We start from the raw sequence: 22,744 nt of genomic DNA, 5'->3' as shown, positions 1-22,744 counted from the left end.
TGTTGATGGTTTGAAACTTTCCATTTTGAATATAAGGGCTAGATAAAACTGACAGGAGCAAACCTCATACTCCAGAGAAGCCCACAGCCTCAGCTCTGTCACTCAGCTGTTCTAAAGGGTTGTGTACAGCTGTGACTGGCTTAGCACAAAGTCACCCTTTCCCACTAATCATCAGCATGCGGCTGTGATTGGCCAAAAGGCTGAGGCTCCTCCCTCTCAGACTTCCTCAATGGCCTCTTATAACTGGGTGCTGCCAGCCTGTCCTCACACTCTACCCACCTCTATTGCCCCCGCAGCTGGACAGATACACCCGACGCTGCCAACATGCTGCAGATACTCTTCGCTCTCATCACTGCTCTCTCCGGTAAGAACTGATGTTTATTATCAAAAACCATAACAACACTACAGCATATTTCAATCCATCCATCCATCAATCAACCTGGGTGAAAAAAATACTACATCTTTGTTTTCTGAATATTTCTTGAGGATGAAATTTCTTGGTTTGTCCTCCACTTCAGGTGTTGGGTGTGTGACGAAGGTGACACAGAATCCTTCGTCTCTGATGGTGTCACTCGGCCAAGCGGCCACCATCGACTGCAACAGCGGCACAGCAGACAGCTGGATCCGCTGGTACCGCCAGGTCCCTGGGAGCCAGCCGCAGTTTGTGCTGTATTTCGGAGACGGAAAATCCTCTGTTTCCTACGGCTCTGGGTTCTCCTCCGAAAGATTCACGTCCAAATGTAAGGGTCCAAGAGACTGTCAGTTAATCGTGAGCAGCATGCAGCTGGGAGATTCGGCCATGTATTACTGCAAAGCACATGATCAAAGCGCTAGTGCTCTTGTATCACAGTGATTCAGGCAGTGACAAAAACCCCACGCAGGACTCCCTCATTTCCTCTCTCAGAGAGGAATACATTTACTCCTCAGCAAAATGAGAAATGAATGAACTCATGTCAATACACTTTTTTAAACATCTGATTTTAGACATATCACTTTATTTGCTGTTTTTTAGATATGAAATTGATGTGAATTGATCACACAGCTTCACATGGTTTGGCAGCAGTTTCCCCAATATTCTGACTCACAGCTCTTGTAGATTTCAGATTCAGGACTTCTTTAGTCTTTGATCCACAGAGCACTGGTCTGTAATTCATTTTTTGAGAAACTTGTTGAGTTCATCTCTGTTTTTTGGTTGTTGTTTTTTTGCTCCAGATTTGGCTGATGGAAAACACTAGAGGTTTTTACTTGTGGGGACCCCCTGGGGGTGATGGCAGGATGCTGATGGAGGAAAAGTCTGGATGTGTAAAATGGCCAAATTCTGACTAAACAACCATGGCGGAAACCGTGTGGCACCGCATCCAGGTGGAGTCTACAGTCCAGCTGCAGGAGACGCTGGACTCTGAGGCAAACCACTGCAGGCCTAGCACTGTCCCAGGACCTTAGCCTGTTCACAACACAGCTGGGAAGCATTTAAGCGCTCCACCGCCATCAGATACCTCAGGATTCTGGGATTGATTAATGATGCTCTGGAGAGAAGGTCCAATGGGAGTGTTGGTGAACTGCCCCATCCCCTTTTCAATTACGCGATGAGTTTTTGTACGGGTACGAACAAGAGCTGCCTCACTGTGGTCTTCGGCCCAGGCACCAAGCTCATTGTCACGGGTGAGTACAGTATCTTTGCTTTTATTGCACTGTGTCTTTGGATCTACATTTGTAATACATTTTCAATTCATATTTTCACATTCATATGTTTCTTATATTTTTGCTAGATTTTCTGATACTTTATTTCACTTGACTTATCTTTCCCTGGTCCAAATGTCCTGTGAGCACTAAAGAAAAATGCATATGTATGTACAATCAGTTTGTACCATATCTTACAAACTTTCATGTAAATTCAGATCATTTATATTTTACATTTATTCATTTATATTTTAAACTTTGTTTCTAGAGGGAATGAAAAAAAGAATATAGCCAAGTGACAGTTAATGACGAACCACTCAGAAGAGCTGAGCTACTTTTTTTTATACTTTTATTTATTACAGCTGTTTAAATCATTATTGCTATATACATTTTTATCCTGGTCAAAACAATAATTTATATGGTTACACCATTTTTTGAAACTCAATTAATTTTGAGCACATATGACGAATTTTCACCTCTGAAACATATTTAAATTTGTGTGTAACAGCACATTTGAAACAATCAAATTGACTAATGGTAAAATCATGTTAGAGCAAAGCCTTCATGCTAAATCGCAGGTTACTTACTACTCTTCTGCAAACTTACTCCTCATTCCCATCATAAAGTCTCAATCTGCATTACAAAGCACAGTTTTACTGCAACATTGAACTCAGTAATTCCTTTCATTATAACGCTATGAATATTAATGTTTATACATTGATCTTTCTCAGATGCTTCGCTCCCTCCTCCCTCCCTGACTCTTCTCCCTCCATCACCTGCGGAGCTGGCCACCGGAAAAGCCTCCCTGGTGTGTCTGGTCAAGATGTCTGAGGCTTTCGCTGAAGTCTCCTGGACGGATAACGGGAATCCGGTGGGCGATGGAGTGCACACCAGCCCCGCTACGCAGCAGGCTGACAAAAGCTTCCATTTCACCAGCCTGCTGACCCTGCCGGGCTCGCAATGGGAAAGCGATCACGTCTTCATATGCAAAGTGTCCGCTGGCGCTAAGTCATCGAGCGAAGCAATAAGAAAGTCTGACTGTGGAATATAAGCTTACGTTTAAAAAATCAGTCAGACTGCGGTTTTGTTGTAGAGTTCACTGTCTTTATTTCAGAGCTCCCACGCTTATCTCGCGCTTTTAAATCTGAAACAAAACATGTAGCTTAAGAATCACACATGACGCAGTGTTTAATGCTTACTTGGGGAATTTTACTTTGTGCTAGACACCTATGAGCTTTATATGGTTTTAATAAAAATTAAACTATAAACGCAAATGTGTGTGTTTGTCTGAGATAGATAGATAGACTGATAGATAGGTAGATACATACATACATACATACATACATACATAGAGAGGTTTTATTTAGCTTTACAGTAAGTTTATTTTACCTGAAAGTTCATCTTCGCCATTAAGATAACAATCACAGCTTTTCATTATCATATTAGCAGCTTTCGTATCAATCAAGTTCGAAAAAGTAATACTGATATCAATTACTACTAAATGTTGCATTTTAATTATTTCCATCGAAAATACAAAGCAGGTGACTGGAAACATGCGGTTATCATGCGGTTAATAGCCTATATAATGACATAGCCTAATAGCTACGTTTTTGCATATGTCATACAATTTTTATCAGCCCTTCCTACATCATGTGTCAAGACGTCTGCAAATCTTGAAGGTCAGATCCATCGTGCTAATAAATCGGCCTTCCACACGCTGTCCGTATTAGGTGAACTAGAATAAATAACAAAAGGAATTTTAGTCATTGAGATTTGGACTGTCTGTCATAAAGGTCTTGAGTCTACAGCGCCCTGGAACTGGGATGTCAAAATCAAACAAATGATGTATTGGGCCGAAATAGGAGACCCTTTCTAAACTGAGAAACACACGAGATTCATCACATTTACGCTGTGCGGAGCGATGTTGGCTTGTTCCAAAAGGTCAAAATACACTTTTTTTCACTCACAGTATGCATGTTATTGCAAAACTCCGTTTGTAATAAGTAAAGAAATATGTCAAGTCATATATATTGAAAATCTAGAACATTTATGGTGGGTAAAATTTGATATATGCACACATCTTATAAGGCTCACAAAACTGATCGGAGATCACTGCCTGAAGATGAACCAACAGGTGCACCCGTGCACTGGTCTCTCAGCACCCGGCCGGAGACCTGCTCCACAGAGCCACACGTTCAAGTCTGCGACCCTCCGCGTTTTCCCATTGTCTCCGCCAGATGGCGTACGATGTCAGTTCTGTACATCTACATGTTTCATGTTTAAGAGTTCCTGATACACATAAGTAAAATCATATACTTTTTCTGTTTCATCTTAGAATACAGTTTAAGTCTAAATACAACGCGTAGGCTACATGTGGAACCCGGCGATCGTACTACCACACGGAAAGCAATGGTTTCAGTTTATAGAGTAGCACGTTTTAGGAGATGCCGATATAAAAGGATGAAAGAAAATTTGCTATTTACAAAGGCAATACCATAGTGAAGCCAAGCTACTTATTCCCGTGAGTAGCCTAAACTGCGAGAGTGCTGTCCCTTCGGTTCAGTGGGTGCAGGGCCATCTGTGGGACGACAGTTCTGTTCTGTTTGTACACTGCGCCATCTAGTGGCAGTCATCAAGTGGCAGATAAATGTCATGTTTTTTTTACAATATTTTTCCTTTTTGCCAACCCCCATCCACTTTAATTGATGTCATTATGTTCATTTATCATCGCCATGGTATTTGAATATATTTTCGTAACAATCCTCATTTTTCTATGCATATACTGTTCATTGGCCTGTTTAGTCATAACTATATAAATAGTGCACAAATATTCGTGACTGTGTTTTATTAAAATACGTGTCATGCGTTGTAACGTGTAAATGACAGGCCACGGTAGTGGTGCATTGGTAGACGCTGCAGCGCCCCTCTCCGGCTGCAGCGCCCCTCTCCGGCTGCAGCGCCCCCCTCCGGCTGCAGCGCCCCCCTCCGGCTGCAGCTCCCCTCTCCGGCTGCAGCTCACCCCTCCGGCTGCAGCTCACCCCTCCGGCTGCAGCGCCCCCCTCCGGCTGCAGCTCCCCTCTCCGGCTGCAGCTCACCCCTCCGGCTGCAGCTCACCCCTCCGGCTGCAGCGCCCCTCTCCGGCTGCAGCGCCCCCCTCCGGCTGCAGCTCCCCTCTCCGGCTGCAGCGCCCCCCTCCGGCTGCAGCTCACCCCTCCGGCTGCAGCTCACCCCTCCGGCTGCAGCGCCCCCCTCCGGCTGCAGCTCCCCTCTCCGGCTGCAGCTCACCCCTCCGGCTGCAGCGCTCCCCTCCGGCTGCAGCGCCCCCCTCCGGCTGCAGCGCCCCTCTCCGGCTGCAGCTCCCCCCTCCGGCTGCAGCGCCCCTCTCCGGCTGCAGCGCCCCCCTCCGGCTGCAGCGCTCCCCTCCGGCTGCAGCTCACGAACAAGGCGCTTTCGCAGCGCGCGGGGGCTTGTGGGTGTGCGCGAGCAAGCAAAATGGCGGACCTTGTGAACGAAGGTAAGAGGCAGCGGAGAGGAAAAAAGAAAACAAGGCCAGCGAAGGGGGGTTAAAAACATGCAAAGGGCAGGCGAGTGTAGTGGGAGAACTTCAGAAGAGGTGTGTCTGGAGTTTATAGGTAGCCCCTTTAACTCAACACGGGTTGGGGTGTTGGGTTGTGAAATACACAAAATAGGGGTTGTAGCTAACCTGTGTTAGCTAGCCAGCCCAGTTTCCCGGCCTTTCTTGCTAGCCGGCTAGGTAATCTCCAGAGAGGGGCGCGCTAGCCCAGTTTCCCGGCCTTCACAGCGAGCTAGTCGGCTAGCCAATCTCCATAGAGGGGGCGCGCTAGCCCAGTTTCCCGGCCTTTCTAGCTAACTAGCCGGCTCGCTAATCTCCAGAGAGGGGAAGGCAGGGGACTCAGTCGGGGGGGGCGCTAGGCTAAGCAGGGGAGCAGTTCACAGGCTAGCACGCTAAGCGGCACGGCGGCTGTTTTTAGCCGGAGAGACGCCGCGTTGCTAACTTTAGCTAACCGGACTACATTTATCTACAGTGGTACAGTGACTGTTAGAGCTGTACGTATCCAGCTAACGTTAATCACGCTCATTCAGACAGTGCGAGTCCCATCCTAGCTGGGTAGGCTACTAGCTAACCTATCTTTTCCTGTGGTAGACTCAGGCCAAATGTACCCAACGTTAGCTAGCTGTGGTGAAGTGAACCCACCCACCAGTAACACTAGCTAAGGCCAGCGCAGACCAGATCGGATTTACATTAGCGGAGCAAGGTTAGCTTTGTTTGGTCAGGGCAAACTATTGATGTCGTCCTTCACCCAGTAGAGCCAAATCAAGCGATTAACATGATTAACTGTGAAATCAAATTAACGGTGCGTTAGCTCTGAAATCGCAGCTATGTTGCAGGTATATTGTAAACGAGTGAAGTGACTGGTACTCGCTAACGTCAGCTACTGAACTGACTCGCTACTGTTAATTTGCGATTAACACATCAGAATAATTGAGTTAGCTGTGGCTAGCTATCTTAACTGTCGTCAAATAAGCAAATCACACTAGCGTGCTGGCTGAAGCGATCTTGGTGTGATACGGGAGCTAAGTCACAGAAAAGATGCTAGTCTTGCTAGCCACTGTGGCTCTAAAGGTCAGCAGTCTGCACCGGCTGTAGCGGTCCTGCTGTTTTCTAAACCAAATTCGTCCTCCGCCCTGCCTTGTCTGGAGAGCGTGTTCGGAGCAGGTTAGGTTGGTTAATGTTAGGTAGGTAGCTAACGTGACATGAAGCAGCCTCGCAAGCAGGTATGCTATCGTAGTGATGGGCGCATTCATCTCAATATGACATTTTGGCGTCTGGATTTGATTTAAGATGACAGGTGGGAAGTTGGCTACATTGGCCGGTGTACAGTAATGCTAACCTGTTGTTAACGCGTGAGTTGATCAGCTGACGTTAGCTGTTTCGCCGTCCTTAAAGAGCATGGAGTCAGGACGTAGAAAATCCTTTGTTTGTGATTACAGGATAAATGCAGATAAGAGCTGATGTTCGCTACTTGTTTCCACTTAACCTAAAATGTATCCCATGATTTCCCTTTATATAAAAAAACGTAAATGTATGCATTTCACAAATTGTGTGATTGCATATGTTAATAGGAAGTACACGCAGTTGCTGAATAAGCGTGACAAATAACCCAGCAGGCTACCTGGCACGTAAAGCCGTTCCGTCCCTGGTGCTGCCACTGTTGTGGCCATGCTGCTGATTTTCTGATTTACTGCTTCCTGAGTGCACAGATTGCAGGGCAGTGTGTGTGAGGATAGACAGCAGCATATACAGTCAGTGTGAGTGTCAGGTGTATGGGTGTACTGAACTGCCCCAATTCTGCACCCTGATCTTCATCTCATCAGAGCCTAAACGTGTCCAGCGATCCTGTTGGTTTTATTTTGGGAAATGATCCTTATTGTGAATTTTGAATGGAAAACAGTTAATTTCCTTGCCCTGCTGTGCACATAGCAGCATTAGATATTCACCGTGAAGCACATCAGTCAGTGTTTATTACTGTCTGTGTACAGCCTCACAGGCCTGTGAAGCACATCAGTCAGCGTTTGTTACTGTCTGTGTGTAGCCTCACAGGCCTGTGAAGCGCATCAGGTCAGCGTTTGTTACTGTCTGTGTGTAGCCTCACAGGCCTGTGAAGCGCATCAGGTCAGCGTTTGTTACTGTCTGTGTGTGGGCGGCAGAGGAGGAATGCACCAGCATAGCGTGTCCTCTGTGATCGGGCTTCTGAAAGTTAGCCTTGCTAACCCGCCGTTTCGGGCCTGACTGATTACGCCAGTCTCGCCAATTTTCTGTGACAGCCGTGCACTTCACTGAGATCATGGTGCACAGACTGCCTCTGCCTCCAGGGGGCAGCATGGCACGATACCTATTGACCCTTTATCCATTGAGAAGCACCTCCTGTGTACTGATTGAGTGTGAAAATATGCATTCATTATCTCAGTTCAAAGCGCTGTTGTGACCACACCGCTAACAGTCATCCGCTGAAAGGTGGCAGCAGCTGGCTGGTGTGTAGAGCTGGGAAAGAGAAAGGATGGCAGGAGTGGGTGACTCCGTACGCACTGGGTCTGAACACGCCCCTGCCCTGAGATACTAAAGCTGTCCTCACATCACTTCACATAGTAAGAAGCACAATAGGGTCAGCTACAGCTTGTTACCATTAGTTGTAAGGCCACAGTTGGAGCTGGGTTAGTTCTGGTCTGTCTGGAAATAATAAAAAAAAATGTCAACAAGTCATTAAACTGAATGCTTATTCAAATGATAACCAAGTGAAGGGTAGTTATGAGAGGGTAAACTTTTTTTTTTTTTTCCATGAGGGGGTGTCTAATCCAATGCATTTTTACACTACAGTAACGTGATTGTTTCTCTTCGAGGTTAATCTTTATATTACGAGCAACCAGATGTTATTTCCCCCCCCAAACAAACAGCTGCTTGCGTGGCCATTGTAGTTGCATTAAAAGAGAATAATGTGTGTCCTGAAGTGAGTGCAGGCTTTTTAAAGGAAAGGCCCAGTTTGTAAGCTCACTTTCAGCTCGCTGGTTCCTGGAACCTCAGGCCTGTAACTGAGTGACATGGTGCATAGCCCTCCCCACTGCCACGCCGTCCTGATGGGGGTGTCTGACGTACCCTCCCTGTCTCTGTTTGACGTTTCTGCCAGCTCTGGCATCACTGTTACCGTGGAGATTGTGCTGGCGGCACAGGTGCGTGTGTAGAAGGCAGTGTCTCAGAGCTGCCCTAGACTTCTGTAAGAAGCTTACGCTGCCTGAAATCTAATGTGATTAAAGGCATCTCTGCTAATACTGAAGCACCTGGAGCTATTTAGGAAGGGTTATTTGGACATCTCAAAATGCTTCCTGTCAGCGGTTATGCTGTGTTTTGCATTTGGTTTCTGCTCATGTGTAGAACTGAAGTTTTTGAATTCTGAGCTATTCAAAGTTGAAGTGTTTTGCAATGTAAAGTGAGAGGTGCTGAATAAGAGCTTGAGAGCTGTCTAACATAACAGTTGTTTAACTGGTGTAAGAAATGGGGTGGTGGAATGAGCTTCCTGCCGAGATTCGGACAACAGGCTCCCTGAGCGCCTTCAAGAGAGAACTTAAAACTCATCTTTTCAGGCTGTATCTCTAGCCTACCTTCCTCTCTATCTGCCTATCTATCCCTAATTTCAAAAGCACTCTACACTAGCTTAGCACTTACACTATGTTATACTAGTAAGTTATTACTTTGTGATAACTACTCTTAGCATAGTGATGCACTTATTCACTCTGAGTAAAAGAATCTGCTAAATAATGTAATGTAATGAAATGGGGGTCATTTTTTTAAAATGCTGTTTGAGATTGTTGTGTCAGCAGTGCTGAAAACACACAGGCTGAGCTGAATCGTCTGCTTTGGTTCATTCGCATAGGCGCAGGTTTGTTTAAGGTGTGGCGCCATCTCTCTGTGTGAGTGTCTAAGTACAGCAGTTTTCTTCTGTTTACAGTGAATGCTTGGGAGTTGGTCTTGTTCTTGCCATGTGACCTACAGACTCGCTTGCTTCATATCTGAGATTGCATTGACAACAACATGTTGCACAATGGTACAGCTGATGCTGATTTTTTTTAAAAAGTAGCTTCAGTAATGGGTAAGATGTGTAACTGTGAGCTCACCGTGCATGTAAAGTGAGGTCCAGCGTGAACAGAGTCGCTGTTTTTGAGTCAGACAGCCCAGACGTTTGCATCTGTGGTCTGCGCTGTGTTTTTTCCCAACAGTCAGGCACACAATCCGGCTTTATAGTTTCGAACCCACAGGGCATGCATGCAGTAACAGGCCAGTGTCGTCCTGACAGCAGCTCTCTCTCCCAGTGGGGGCAGGCCTACAGGCCTTAAAGCTGCTCGCTCACAGGAAGGTTTCTCTTCTGACTGTCAGCGTTTGTTGCGGCACTCAGCTGCACATGAATCCCTCCTTTGAGAGATCATCTGATGCAGTGCCTGTCCGCTGGAGGACAGAGGAGCTCAGTGAATTTCATGGTGGGGAAATCTGCCCTCCGCTCAGTATCAGACAGTAAGGTTAAACCAGAGAAGCATGTGTTAGTTCCACAACAGTGAGTCAGACTGACAGCACACTAGCCAGTTACCCATCCTTAGAAAGTATGTTGACTGAGAAGTTGAGGAGATTCTGAGGCTTCTGAGTAGCTCAGGGGTTAAAGCACTCACTTTTAGCGCAAGCTGAGCGTTACGGCCCGGGTTCGATCTCAGCCACGTCATCAGGCAATAATGACAGCAGCTTAAGCTCGGGCAGGAATAGAGGTAGGTATGTTGGCAGGGGTTGCTGGTGTCACCACTCTCAGGCACTGGAGAGTCGTTTGGATGAACAGGAAATGAGCCTCCAGTGAGAGCCCACTGTGTGGTAGTACGCTGTGTGACTTACTCTGCAGAATATAGCAGAGATTGCGTATCTGACTGTGTTAGTGTATCCGAGTGCTGCATGCATCTCTCCTCAGTGCTGAAGGCTGTGTAAAGAGGGAAAAAGCACAAATGGCATTTAAATGAAGTCGTTTCCATCAGTTTCCAGCCATTGGCCAGTAAATTGTCATTGGTGTACTGTGGTCATTACTAAAGGAAAATGTTTCTGTTCAAAGCCCTGAGCGTCCTGGTGCCCAGAGAGGCCTGAGGGCACGCCTCACTCTGCCTGCGGGACAGGACCCTGTCCGGTCCGTCCTGCTCCGGGACGGCGCAGCCCCTCCCCCCTCTAATGAGCTGAATCCTCATAAGCAGCATGAGTGCTGTGTGCGGCACAGTGATTGTGATTAAAAACCGCAGATGTGTGAAGTGCGGCTAGCAGCCGTGTGGTTCGATTGCTTAATTGAATTGTGTCTGTCTGCAGTCTGTCGGGTCTGGATTTGGGTCAGGGAGAAGGCTGGGGTTTGGGGTGAGATCCACGGGTTGTTCTCTAAAAAGGCTCAGTGAACAATTTTACTTTACAGTGAAATGCTTTTCTTAACAAATTTATCACGTTCTGTCAGCTACCTTGACTGGTATGTTTTCCTTGCTGGGCACTACTTCCTCTGTTCTGTCAGCTATAGGAGAACGTACAGAGCAGAAGTAATTGAAAAACTGATAGCTTGTACCTGAGAAGTAGCTAGCTAGCTTGCTAGCTTAGTAGCTAGTCATCCAAGTTACTTAATTTTGTTTGACTTAAGTGACAGTTTCATTAATGAAGTAGAATCATGACATACAGGTTTGTTGTGGGTTTTATTAGTATTTTACCATGTTAGAAAGCTACCAGTGCTGTTTATTTTGCCTTTTAACTGTTTAAGCTCAGTTGTTTTGGCTGTAGCACTGTGCTTCTACACACTTATTTGTAATGAAGTTAGTTTATGATATTCTAGTCTGGCTCAATCCTTTGGGGAGGCAGGATTTAATAAGATCATATCCTGGCTTGGTCGTCCTCTTGCAGTGACAGTAATTATTATGTTTATTGGGAATGAAAAAGCACAATCCAAACACGGTGCTGTTACAGGGGGGTTTATACATGTCAGATCCCTTCAGATACACTGCCTTTTACTCTCTCCCAGAGCAACACCAGGGGCCCTGAGTCAAGATGGCGACTTGTCTGATTTAGCCAAGCAGAACTCGGTATCGCTAAACTGGTAAAACTGTATCATGGAAGCTGCTCCTGCTCTTACCAGCTGCAGGGTAATGCTGCGGAGCTCTGAAATAATGAAACGTGTATCTGTGTTGTTGTGATGTAACTACCCTGTCGAGCGGTCCACAGGCTGTTTACTATCAGAGGTAGCAGAAATGGACAGAGAGGGGTGGGTTGTGCAAGCACTGTAGTGAACTGAATAAGCAATCCAGTAGAAATACGCAAGGGTGCGAAATATAGCGCGCCTGTTTATTTTGGAGGCTGACATCACCATTTAAAAGCTGTCGTCAGGTTGAGTGGCCGAGGTCTGTGTGATGAATGAGTGCGGTCTTATGACCTGATTCCAGTTATAGCCTGAGGCGTGATTAATGCGCTCTTGCTGTAGGCGTTTGGGGGCAGTGTTTACTCTCAGAGAGGCCTGTTTGCACTGGAACCAGACCCTGGCCTGGTTCGCTTGTGTCACACCCCTCTGTGCTGACTGGATCTGTTGCCATACATTAACCCTGTTGGAAATGTTGCCTCAGGCCCCTGTTCAGTTGATTTTTCCCTAACATTGAGTAATCGGTTTAAGCAAGGGTTAAAGCGTGTGCGTGTGTGTGTGTGCATGCACGCACATTTAAAAAAAAAATAATAATAACATAAATTTGTTATGGGGGGGGGGGGGACATGCTCTCTTAAATTTGTTGGTTGAAAAGGATGTGTTATTGCTGTTAGAGTGAAGGTTAGTGTCCATAAGAAAGGGTGTGTGGAAAAAGCTTTTTGTGGGACCTAAAACATGCGTCCCAAAAACAGGACATGTCCGGGAAAAAGAGGACGTATGGTCACCCTGTTATAGAAAGCTGAGATGTAAGGGAAAGATCAGAAGCTGGGGGGTGTGGCTCTCCTCTCAGGCTGTGTCTCAGGAAGCCTCCTCTGATGGGCCATGTTTCCCCTGTGTTTTCCAGAGAAGGCAGCCATAGCCCCGCCGGTGTTTGTCTTTCAGAAAGAGAAGGCTCCAAAGGTAAGGCCTGCAGCTTATTTTCCTCTGCGGTTAGGCTCTGTGAATCTGACGTGCTGATAGTCTCCTAACATGTCGTTTTGCTCCGTTCTGTGTGTGACAGAGGTCAGCTGATGGCTCGAGCGCTGAGGATGGAGAAGGTGAGCACCCAGGCCTCCCATTGGCCTGCAGGGCATCTGTTTAGACTCAGCTGTTAGAGGTTGTGTCCACTTTTCATGTCCTCTGATCCACTCACCAAAAATGCCTCCCTGACCCTTTCAGATTCAGACAAGGAAGACCTGTGCTACTGTCCCCCTGTGAAGCGGGAGAGGACGTCGTCCCTAACGCAGTTCCCGCCCTCACACTCTGGTAAGAGCTGCATCCCCCTGCCTGGTCCAGCCTGCGCACTCACCGCTGGGATGCGGGGAGAATGAGGCAGTACTGTGCCTGTAGATCCACATCCTTGCCTGTCATGCACACAGATGGGTTTATTTGAACGTTATTGAGTGTTATTACATAGCTGAATGTGGTCTGTTTAGTAGGTTTGAGGTGTGGATCTCAGGGAGTGCTGGTGTAGGCCGAGCCGGTCACCCTGCCTGGATTATATGTGCTTGCTGATAAGATGCAGAGCCACAGCGTGCTGCATTCGCACTGTGCAGAGCCACAGCGTGCTGAGCCACAGCGTGCTGCATTCGCACTGTGCAGAGCCACAGCGTGCTGAGCCACAGCGTGCTGAGCCACAGCGTGCTGCATTCGCACTGTGCAGAGCCACAGCGTGCTGAGCCACAGCGTGCTGCATTCGCACTGTGCAGAGCCACAGCGTGCTGCATTCGCACTGTGCAGAGCCACAGCGTGCTGAGCCACAGCGTGCTGCATTCGCACTGTGCAGAGCCACAGCGTGCTGAGCCACAGCGTGCTGAGCCACAGCGTGCTGCATTCGCACTGTGCTGAGCCACAGCGTGCTGAGCCACAGCGTGCTGCATTCGCACTGTGCAGAGCCACAGCGTGCTGCATTCGCACTGTGCTGAGCCACAGTGTGCTGCATTCGCACTGTGCAGAGCCACAGCGTGCAGAGCCACAGCGTGCAGAGCCACAGCGTGCTGAGCCACAGCGTGCAGAGCCACAGCGTGCTGCATTCGCACTGTGCAGAGCCACAGCGTGCTGAGCCACAGCGTGCTGCATTCGCACTGTGCAGAGCCACAGCGTGCTGAGCCACAGCGTGCTGCATTCGCACTGTGCTGAGCCACAGCGTGCTGAGCCACAGCGTGCTGCATTCGCACTGTGCAGAGCCACAGCGTGCTGAGCCACAGCGTGCAGAGCCACAGCGTGCTGAGCCACAGCGTGCAGAGCCACAGCGTGCTGAGCCACAGCGTGCTGCATTCGCACTGCAGAGCCACAGCGTGCTGAGCCACAGCGTGCTGCATTCGCACTGTGCAGAGCCACAGCGTGCTGAGCCACAGCGTGCTGCATTCGCACTGTGCTGAGCCACAGCGTGCTGCATTCGCACTGTGCAGAGCCACAGCGTGCTGAGCCACAGCGTGCTGCATTCGCACTGTGCAGAGCCACAGCGTGCTGCATTCGCACTGTGCAGAGCCACAGCGTGCTGAGCCACAGCGTGCTGCATTCGCACTGTGCAGAGCCACAGCGTGCTGAGCCACAGCGTGCTGCATTCGCACTGTGCAGAGCCACAGCGTGCTGCATTCGCACTGTGCAGAGCCACAGCGTGCTGAGCCACAGCGTGCAGAGCCACAGCGTGCTGAGCCACAGCGTGCTGCATTCGCACTGTGCAGAACCACAGCGTGCTGCAGTGGAGTATCGGAGTATAGAGCACGTGCACAGCTGTCCGCTTTGTTCTACTTTTATCACGATCATTTCGAACTGACTGATTGGGAAATGGAGGAGAGAACACGCTTACCCCGCAGGAGCTTAGACCCTACAGCTGAAATCCAGCTCCTCTCATTGCAATCAGTACAGCTACAGTGCAATACAACACGGACACAATCAGTATGGGAGTGAATATAAATACGTTTTTAAAGCAATACATTTTACATTTACTTCAAAACTTATTTTGATTTGTGTCTGAAAGTGTTTTGAAATATCCTGTAACCATGGGAAGCTGGTGCACCACAGGGCTGAATCACACTGAGAGACTGTGAAAAGGTGCTGTTATCACTCTGTCAGCAGCTCTACTGTAAAATCCCCACAGGGCTTCAGTCAGTTCTGTGGATTTCTGAACTAATTTCCAACAGGCTGTTGGTCGGCTGCTCACACAGACCAGAGAGTACATTTGCATGCATATTAAAAGAATCATTTTGTTTTGCTTGCTTCATTGTAAATTTCTCCATTACGCAGATGAAATATAGAAATTTGCCTTAACCAAGTGCTTAACCTGAAATTACTTGTGAGCTGTTGTAATTGAACTTGTTAGACTTGGAGGGAAAGAGCTGTAATTCTATCCAGGGAAAATGGCTGGTTTGGTGTGTCCAGCGACAGAGTGGCTTTTCCTAGGGTAGTGCATGAATGCATTTATGGCTTAAACTGACTGTGTGTCATGCTTTCCTCTTCCTCCAGTTTCCAAGAACAATGTTTTCATGCCTTCCAGTTTCTGTCAGTCTCCGACCGGAAACTCGGACTCAGAACCTGGTGAGGCTGCTGCACTGTTACTCTGATCTGTAAGGCTGGGGTGTTTGTGTGCCTTCGGATGTGTACTGCCCTGGAACATGTATTTGGCCATACTAGGGAACTGTTATGAAGCAGCATTGTGTAATGTTCGGAAAGGTTCTCTAATGTTGAATCACTTCTGCTTGCTGGAAGTGTCTGTGGTGCCCCCAGATCCTCTTCTGTGTGTTGCTCTTTTCTGTATGTGCCCCAGATACAGAGAAAATAAGTGAAAGTCACTCTCTGCCCTCCTGTCTTTACAGAGGAGAAGATTGTTGGCTTTCGCCTGAAGCCTCCTACCCTGATCCACGGTCAGGCGCCCAGTGCAGGTGAGTGTCTCTGTTCCTCTCCTCTGTTTCAGGGCGTTTGTGGGGCATCCCACAGCAGGAGCAGGTAGCTGGCTAGCTAACTACGTTTAGGTTTCTGACCGTGAAATCTAGCTTGTGGAAGGCATCTACTTGTAACACTAGGAAGTGCAGGGATGTAGATACTCAAAGAACAAATATTGAAACTAAGCCCTGCTTTTTTCATCAGTAGTTGTTTGGAACCACTGATCCAGTTATACACAGTTTGACATGGGAGAGTGAATGACATGAGTGGGGTTCCTCGGCATGCTCTCTGAGGGGAGAGAGTGAGAGGTCTGTCTTTCGCTGGATAGTGATGATGTCAGGACGGGGCCTGTGGGGGTGGGCGGGGCGAGGGGGTCGCCCCTGTTTCAGATCCAATCCATTAGCAGGCTGTGTTCCAGGGGTCCCCAGCCAGAAGCCCAAGGAGCAGCAGCGCAGCGTGCTCCGCCCCGCCATGCTCCAGCCCCCCCCGCCCAAGGCCCCCGCTCAGCCCAGTGAGTAAACCCCGCCCAGTAAATGCCCTGTTAACGTCCTGATATTTGCACATTAAAATGTACGGTATTCATTATGAAAGTGCCAGAGCTTCCCTTCGTTTGTGTAAATATGCACTGTTGTCATGACGATTCCAGACTCCAGCAGTGGGACCAACGGAGTGAGCAAGGCCTCGGACATCTTAGAGGAGCAGCCGGTCCCCCAGAACAACCGGGAGAATTCAGAGCCCGTGGCCGTGGAGACAGCCGCGTCTGCGGTGAGTGCCGAGAGTGAACAGCGTTAGGACAAGCGTGGCACGGTTTGCATGCCTTTATCCTAAACGGTCTATTTATACACATAAACATATACAAATAGATTTTAACCAATAATGGCCGGGTCTAAAAGTACAGTATACCCTGATGGCCCCTTTACTGTGCCGCATACACAGGTGACAGTAAGCTGTGATTTTAATGTGATATCAGTAGTATCCAGTGATTCCAGTACACAGAAAAACAGAACAATAATAACAGAAGAGTCTTATTTTGACTGTGCTTGTTTGTGGCTTCTGCAGTTAAAGAACACAAATTCATCTGCATTTTGTACGAGTTTTCATACCAGACCGCGCTACTATAGGCAAAGAGTTTAGCACTGTTTATTCTTACGTTCTGCACCGCAGTTTGCCAGAATCGACCAAATACAGAGTCCAGCTCAATAATTTAGCTTTTCTCATCCTTTCCAACATGAGCAATTTTGGCTGAAACTTTCCAAACCTGTGGATTGCCCAGAGGGCAGTAATGAATATCCACCGTTGCTGTGTGCATTTTCGTATCATGTAATCAGTCAGTATACTCTGTCAGGCTGGCTAGTTGTGTGCAGTGTAGCTGGCTCGATGTCTGCGCTCTCGGCTAATGGCTGAGTAGCCACCTGGAGAGGAAGCTAATACCTGGCTGGCTAGCTGCCCCTGCTTAGAAGCCACTTAGCCACTTGGAGGCATTTACAGATAAACTAGCCTGCCAGCATGCTTCTTAGTACTTTGAAATGATATAAACATTTCTACATTTAGAAAGCTATTTTTGTGTCTGTCTGTGTGTGTACGTGTGCGTGTGCGTGTGTGTGCGTCTGTGTGCGTGTGTGTGCGTGTGCGCGCACGCGTGTGTGTGTGTTTGTGTGTGTATCTGTGTGTGTGTGTGTGCGTCTGTGTGTGCGTGTGTGTGTATCTGTGTGTTTGTGTGTGTCTGTGTGCGTGCGTTTGTGTGTATCTGTGTGCGTGTGTGTCTGTGTGCGTGCGTGTGTGTGTATCTGTGTTTGTGTGTGTATCTGTGTGTGTGTGTGTGTGTCTGTGTGTGCGTGTGTGTGTATCTGTGTGTCTGTGTCTGTGTGACTGTGTGTGTGTCTGTGTGCGTGCGTGTGTGTGTATCTGTGTGTTTGTGTGTGTGTATCTCTGTGTGTAGAGCGGGCAGCAGGGAGAGGAGGCGAGCAGAGAGGGGAGGGGGATTCTGGACTCCAGGGACTCGGCTGTTGGCAGCTCGTTTGTGTTCGGGCAGAACATCAAAGAAAGAGCTAAGGTGATGGGAAACAGGCCAAGTTACAGAAACATTTAGCGCTGTTTAGCATGTATCTCCGGTAATGGTGGCTAAGTTACAGAAACGTTCAGCTGTGTTTGGCACGTATCCCGGGACATGGAGACCAAGTTACGTTCTCATCACACTAAAATATTTCTGTATGTCAGGTTTGCACTGTGGGAAGTGTATCCGGCTTCCCGGTTTTATTTTCTGCAAAGCATCAATCCATTTTAAATTTGGTTTCCATGTCCTTGAAAATGCTTGAAAATTATTTCCATCATTGAGTCGTTCAAAGTGATTAAGGTGTGTCACTGTCACGGAAGATATTAACTCTTAGGTTTTTCTTTCACACTAAGCAAATGACATCTTTCACATGAACTCTGTTGCATGATGTGATATACTGTCATGTCTAACAGTTTCAGTGTGTCGACAAGAGTTTATCCAGCTTGCTGGGTTGCAGATTAATTTCGTCCAATGCCACCAAAGATCGCCCAATGCTCTGCATTTGTGACCATCCACTCACAACATTTATCAAAGTAATTTTCTCCAAAGTTTGTCCCCCAGCTATTGCATCTTCAAAGTAGTGCACTTTTCACAAAAATAACCTTAAAATGTCCTACCTTTATTCTTAAAAAGTCCCACAGAGCTTAATGGAAGATGGTTTTTGTGGTCAGGGCTGTTGGAGCCGCAGGCCTGACCACACACTGTTCTCTCTCCAGGTGGACGACAGCACTGCGCCCTCAGAGTGTAAAGATGGCTGTCAGGTCTCAGAATCGCAGTCAGGAGGAACGAATTATTTTCTACAGTACATCAGCGCCCCCAGGTACTGTATCTGAGGAGAGAGCTTTTCTGGACTCTTTTTACAGCCTCTCTTCTCTTTGGCAAAGATACAGCTTTCTTTTAAAGGAGAATAAAAAAAACATTCCTTTAGAGCCCCTTCTGTTGTCTCTCAGCTTGCAGAACGCCGCAAACAGCTGTGACTCGGGGGCGAAGTTCGTGTTTGGGCAGAATATGTCGGAGCGAGTACTGGTGAGTGGGGGTCTGTAGCGTGCGGATGCGGCTGCAGGTTGCTGCTGCAGAGATGCAGCAGAAATGAGCTGCCTTGTTTTGTCTCTTGCTTCCAGAGTCCCCCAAAATCGTGCGACTCGTCAGCAGATGAGGTGGGGGAGACCCCGGCAGTGACCACGTCACAGCCCTCCTCACAGGAGGCCACTCCCGAGAAGGGTAGGGTCCCGCCGCCACCGTCAGAGGGATTTTAATGCATCATGTAGAAGCATTAATCAGAGCAGGGCTACGGATGGCAAAGACATCCTCTCATCCTGCCCCTGAGTCACGTGAGGGGAAAAGTCAGTTTTGGGTGCATTTGTGAACAGCTGATGCAAGAGCTGAAAATACTTTAGTCTGGAGTACAGAATCTCTGACTCTGTTGATGACTGTTTCTGACTCTGTGTCTCTGACCCTGTGTTTCTCACTGCATTGGTGCGTCTCCTCACAGCCAACAGCGTGATGGAGTCCCTGGAGGAGTCGGCAGCAGCCTACACCAAAGCCACGGCCAAGAAGTGCTTGTTAGAGAAGGTGGAGGTCGTCACCGGAGAGGAGTCGGAGAGCAACGTCCTGCAGGTAGGAAAGCAGCTCTCTGTCTCCCCCTGCAGATGGCTTCTCACAGCTCGGCTGAGAATGACCTTCAGGCTGTTCGTCTTCTGTTGTGCCTGATGCCCACTTTGTGCGTTTTTTGTTCTGTTTTTTCTCTTGCTCACTGGTGAAACGTGCACGTGTTGTGTCCCCTCAGATCCAGTGCAAACTGTTTGTGTTTGATAAGACGTCGCAGTCGTGGGTGGAGAGGGGCCGGGGGCTGCTGAGGCTGAACGACATGGCGTCCACGGACGACGGCACGCTGCAGTCCAGACTGGGTGAGCGTGCGCTCCGAGCGGTACGGGCGGGCGGGCGGGCGGTACGGGCGGGCGAGGCGGGCGGGGTGCAGGGGGCAGATTTCACTGCGTGGCATTCTGTCACCCTGCTGCTCCTGTCACGATGGGGCCAAGGTCCCGGGATCCAGTCACCAGCTGGGGGCACCGTAGACTCATAGAAAAAAAGTGGAATGCTTTCTTGGCCATGTAAGATGTGGCCAAGCATGTAACACAGTGAGGGTGTAACACAGTGAGGGTGTAAAGCTATGGGAGTGTAATGCTGTTAGTGTGTAACGCTGTAAGTGTTGGAAGGTCTGACTGTGTTCCTGACTGCCATACAGAAAGTGCAGACAATTCAGAGCCTCAGTCCTCCAGCCTTCCTGGAGTTTAGCATCAGCATGGGAGCTATGGGAGTGTAATGCTGTTAGTGTGTGATACAGTGAGGGTGTAACACAGTGAGAGTGTAACACAGTGAGGGTGTAACACAGTGAGAGTGTAACGCTGTGGGGGTGTAACACAGTGAGAGTGTAACGCTGTGGGGGTGTAACACAGTGAGGGTGTAACACAGTGAGAGTGTAACGCTGTGAGGGTGTAACACAGTGAGAGTGTAACGCTGTGAGGGTGTGACACAGTGGGGGTGTAACGCTGTGAGGGTGTAACACAGTGAGGGTGTAACACAGTGAGGGTGTAACACAGTGAGAGTGTAACGCTGTGGGGGTGTAACACAGTGAGAGTGTAACGCTGTGAGAGTGTAACGCTGTGAGGGTGTAACACAGTGAGAGTGTAACGCTGTGAGAGTGTAACGCTGTGAGGGTGTAACACAGTGAGAGTGTAACGCTGTGATGTGTCTCGGGCCCACAGTGATGCGGACGCAGGGCAGCCTGAGGTTGATCCTCAACACCAAGCTGTGGGCCCAGATGCAGATCGACAAGGCCAGCGAGAAGAGCATCCGCATCACCGCCATGGACACCGAGGACCAGGGCGTCAAGGTCTTCCTCATATCGGTACGCTGCCGTGTAGGACCGCGTTTCCCAGCCTGCCCTGCATACTGCCTCTTATTCCTACTGGTGTCCTATGGTGTCTGATTAATGACATGGTACTCTGAGCACTGCACATCAGTTAGGTTTAACTGTGTGAACTGTTTTTGGCCTGGAATAATTTTAGGCTCTCAGGAACACGTTTCCATCAAACAGGACTTGCAGCAGAATAACTGCCAAGAAAAGGCATGATGACCCAGTCAGACAAACAGATGGGCAGATGTGTGCGGGCGTTTGCACAGCGTAGCCCAGGCCAGCAGCGTTTGCTCACCGTTCCTGGTGTGTCGCCCCCTGCAGGCGAGCTCGAAAGACACGGGCCAGCTGTCTGCCGCGCTGCACCACCGTATCCTGGCCCTGCGCAGCCGCGCCGAGCAGGAGGCGGAGACCAAGGCCACGCCCCCGCAGGCTGAGGTGCCCCAGTCCAACGAGGAGGACAGCGACGAGGACAACGTCATCGCCCCCACGTCGGGCTCCGGCCCCGCCAGCGGTAACTGCAGCTCTCCCACCCGCGTGCTCAGAGTTCAGCACTCTCCCTGTGTCAGTCTCCGGCCCGCGTGCTCAGCACTCTCCCTGTGTCAGTCTCCGGCCCGAGCGCTCAGTGTTCAGCACTCTCCCTGTGTCAGTCTCCGGCCCGCGCGCTCAGTGTTCAGCACTCTCCGTGTGTCAGTCTCCGGCCCGCGTGCTCAGCACTCTCCCTGTGTCAGTCTCCAGTCCGCGCGCTCAGTGCTCAGCACTCTCCATGTGTCAGTCTCCAGCCCCGGCTGTCTGAAACAGTGCTCAGGGTCAGGGCCAGCAGGGAGGGTGCAGCAGAGGTTCTTCTGTCTTCCTGATGGAAGGTCTGTCTGTGTGCCTGACTGCCACACAGAAAGTGCAGAGCGTTCAGGACCTCCAGCCTTCCTGGAGCTTAGCCTCAGCGGTGTAGTCAGCAGTCACTGTTGTGGGTGGCTCAGCCACTCCTGTAGATTCTTAATTTGGTGTTTTGATGGGTAATTTTGTCCAGGGAAGGCAGTGTAGCATAGCGGTTATGGAGCAGGACTCTTCGCTGAAAGGTTGATGGTTTGATTCCCACCTGGGGCACTGCTGCTGTACCCTTCGGCAAGATACTTAACCCACAGTTGCCTCAGTAAATATCCAGCTGTATAAATGGATAATATTGTAAAAACCTGTAATTGATGTAAGTTACTCTGGATAAGAGCGTCTAAATGCCAGTTAAGTAAAGTAATGTTATGTGATTTCTTTCACCAGGTCTGTCGGAGAGTGGAGATCCCCAACACGCTGGGAGCACATAGCGGCCCCTACCTTCAGGCGCCTGCCGCCGGGATACTGCTGTTCTTTGTGTGCAGGCATCTCCGTGGACACCCCAGACCAGCCTGGCATTGGATAAATAGGAATTGGGAACGGTGTCCTGCTCCAGGAAGGACCCTGTGAAGGTGTCAGTCAGCTCTGTTGCAGCTTTCCTCTGCAGTCAGTCAACCTGGAGCATTTTTTTCTTTTTTGACTTTTTTTCTTGACTGCAAAACTACAAATCTTTTTTTTTCAGCTTGGTCTGGGACTCGAATGCTCATCATATTGATGAGTAGGAAGGGGTCTCCATCCCCTCCCATTTAAGGTGTGGCACATTTTAAGACAGTTTAAAAAAAAAAAAAAAAAAAACACGGGACCTTTTTACTCGTTCCTTCAGACTGCCAGTCCTCTGGGGACAGTCACTTCCGGAAAAGCACGCTCTCTACTCTCCCTCTCTCTGTCTCCTCCCTCTCCGTCTCCTCTCTCCTTCTGTCTCCTCTCCCTCTCTTGTTGTGTTTAGAAAGTATGTAGTCAACCTGGTCAATAGTTTATACTCTTTGCCCCATGCCCTGGTCCACACCCACCTTTTTCACTGTGCTGCTTTCTCTCTCATTGAATAGCACCTGCATTTAGGTTTGTTTGGGATATTGTTTTTTGTAAGATGGCACACATACTGATACACTGCCTGTTACAGCTGCAGCAGTCCCAGCGCTCTCAGAAAGCAGCCCTATTCCTGTCTGTCTTTTTCCAATGAACTTATAAATGAATAAAGAACTAAACCAACACACAGGCTGTTCAGTAGAGGGTCTGTTCACAGACAAAGATTAAAAAGCTCTAAATCTTCACCTGTACCTTCATATCCGAGGGGAAGGACTCATATTTGTATCCGACAACTGAAATTATAGTTAGGTTTGTTTTTTTTTTTATTTTCAGAAGTGAACTCTAGAGACTCTAGACATTCTGTGAACCCTGGTTTTCCTTCCAGTACCTTTTGGGGCTGTGTATTGCATTGAAACTTATTTTTTTATCAATAATATTGTATTAACTTTTCCTGTCATTTCATTTTGTTAATGATCGCACACATTGGAGTGAAGTTTTGTTTTAATTTTTTTCCTTCAAGTAATTAATTTTACTTAAAAAATTGTACCGTTGAGC

General features: G+C 48.5%; 1 protein-coding gene and 1 gene segment (V, D, J or C); both read left to right on the top strand.

The window, feature by feature from the left end:
- The first annotated feature begins 324 nt into the window (after positions 1 to 324).
- On the top strand, positions 325 to 2,731 carry LOC118795442. The segment is given in 3 exon segments: positions 325 to 364; positions 519 to 740; positions 2,412 to 2,731. Coding segments are annotated over 3 exon segments (582 nt in total).
- Positions 2,732 to 5,132: 2,401 nt separating this feature from the next.
- LOC118795980 (ran-binding protein 3-like) lies at positions 5,133 to 21,958 on the top strand. Of its 3 annotated transcripts, none has more exons than XM_036554802.1 (17): positions 5,133 to 5,194; positions 12,292 to 12,347; positions 12,448 to 12,484; positions 12,606 to 12,692; positions 14,895 to 14,966; positions 15,245 to 15,310; positions 15,730 to 15,822; positions 15,958 to 16,076; positions 17,251 to 17,364; positions 18,081 to 18,184; positions 18,315 to 18,390; positions 18,486 to 18,585; positions 18,857 to 18,981; positions 19,151 to 19,271; positions 20,130 to 20,272; positions 20,603 to 20,792; positions 21,551 to 21,958. In XM_036554802.1, exons 1-17 carry the CDS (start codon positions 5,173 to 5,175, stop codon positions 21,592 to 21,594), a joined length of 1,569 nt encoding a protein of 522 aa, XP_036410695.1. In that variant the 5' UTR covers positions 5,133 to 5,172; the 3' UTR covers positions 21,595 to 21,958. The 3 variants fall into 3 exon arrangements, with proteins under 3 accessions (XP_036410695.1, XP_036410694.1, XP_036410696.1); XM_036554801.1 differs by having other exon boundaries at positions 15,718 to 15,822; XM_036554803.1 differs by lacking the exon at positions 17,251 to 17,364 and having other exon boundaries at positions 15,718 to 15,822.
- Positions 21,959 to 22,744: the final 786 nt, after the last annotated feature.

This window comes from Megalops cyprinoides, chromosome 20 (genome assembly GCF_013368585.1).
Source record: "Megalops cyprinoides isolate fMegCyp1 chromosome 20, fMegCyp1.pri, whole genome shotgun sequence".
Classification (NCBI taxonomy): Eukaryota; Metazoa; Chordata; class Actinopteri; order Elopiformes; family Megalopidae; genus Megalops; species Megalops cyprinoides.
This window is presented reverse-complemented; position numbering and strand designations above follow the sequence as displayed.

Bases quoted from the DNA above. Each gene is read 5' to 3' on its own strand.
- LOC118795980 (XM_036554801.1), top strand. From the start codon at position 5,173: ATGGCGGACCTTGTGAACGAAG. The intron at 12,693-14,894 runs GTAAGAGCTGCA...CTCTTCCTCCAG, and splicing joins GTTCCCGCCCTCACACTCTG to TTTCCAAGAACAATGTTTTC. The intron at 15,311-15,717 runs GTGAGTGTCTCT...ATCCATTAGCAG, and splicing joins CGGTCAGGCGCCCAGTGCAG to GCTGTGTTCCAGGGGTCCCC.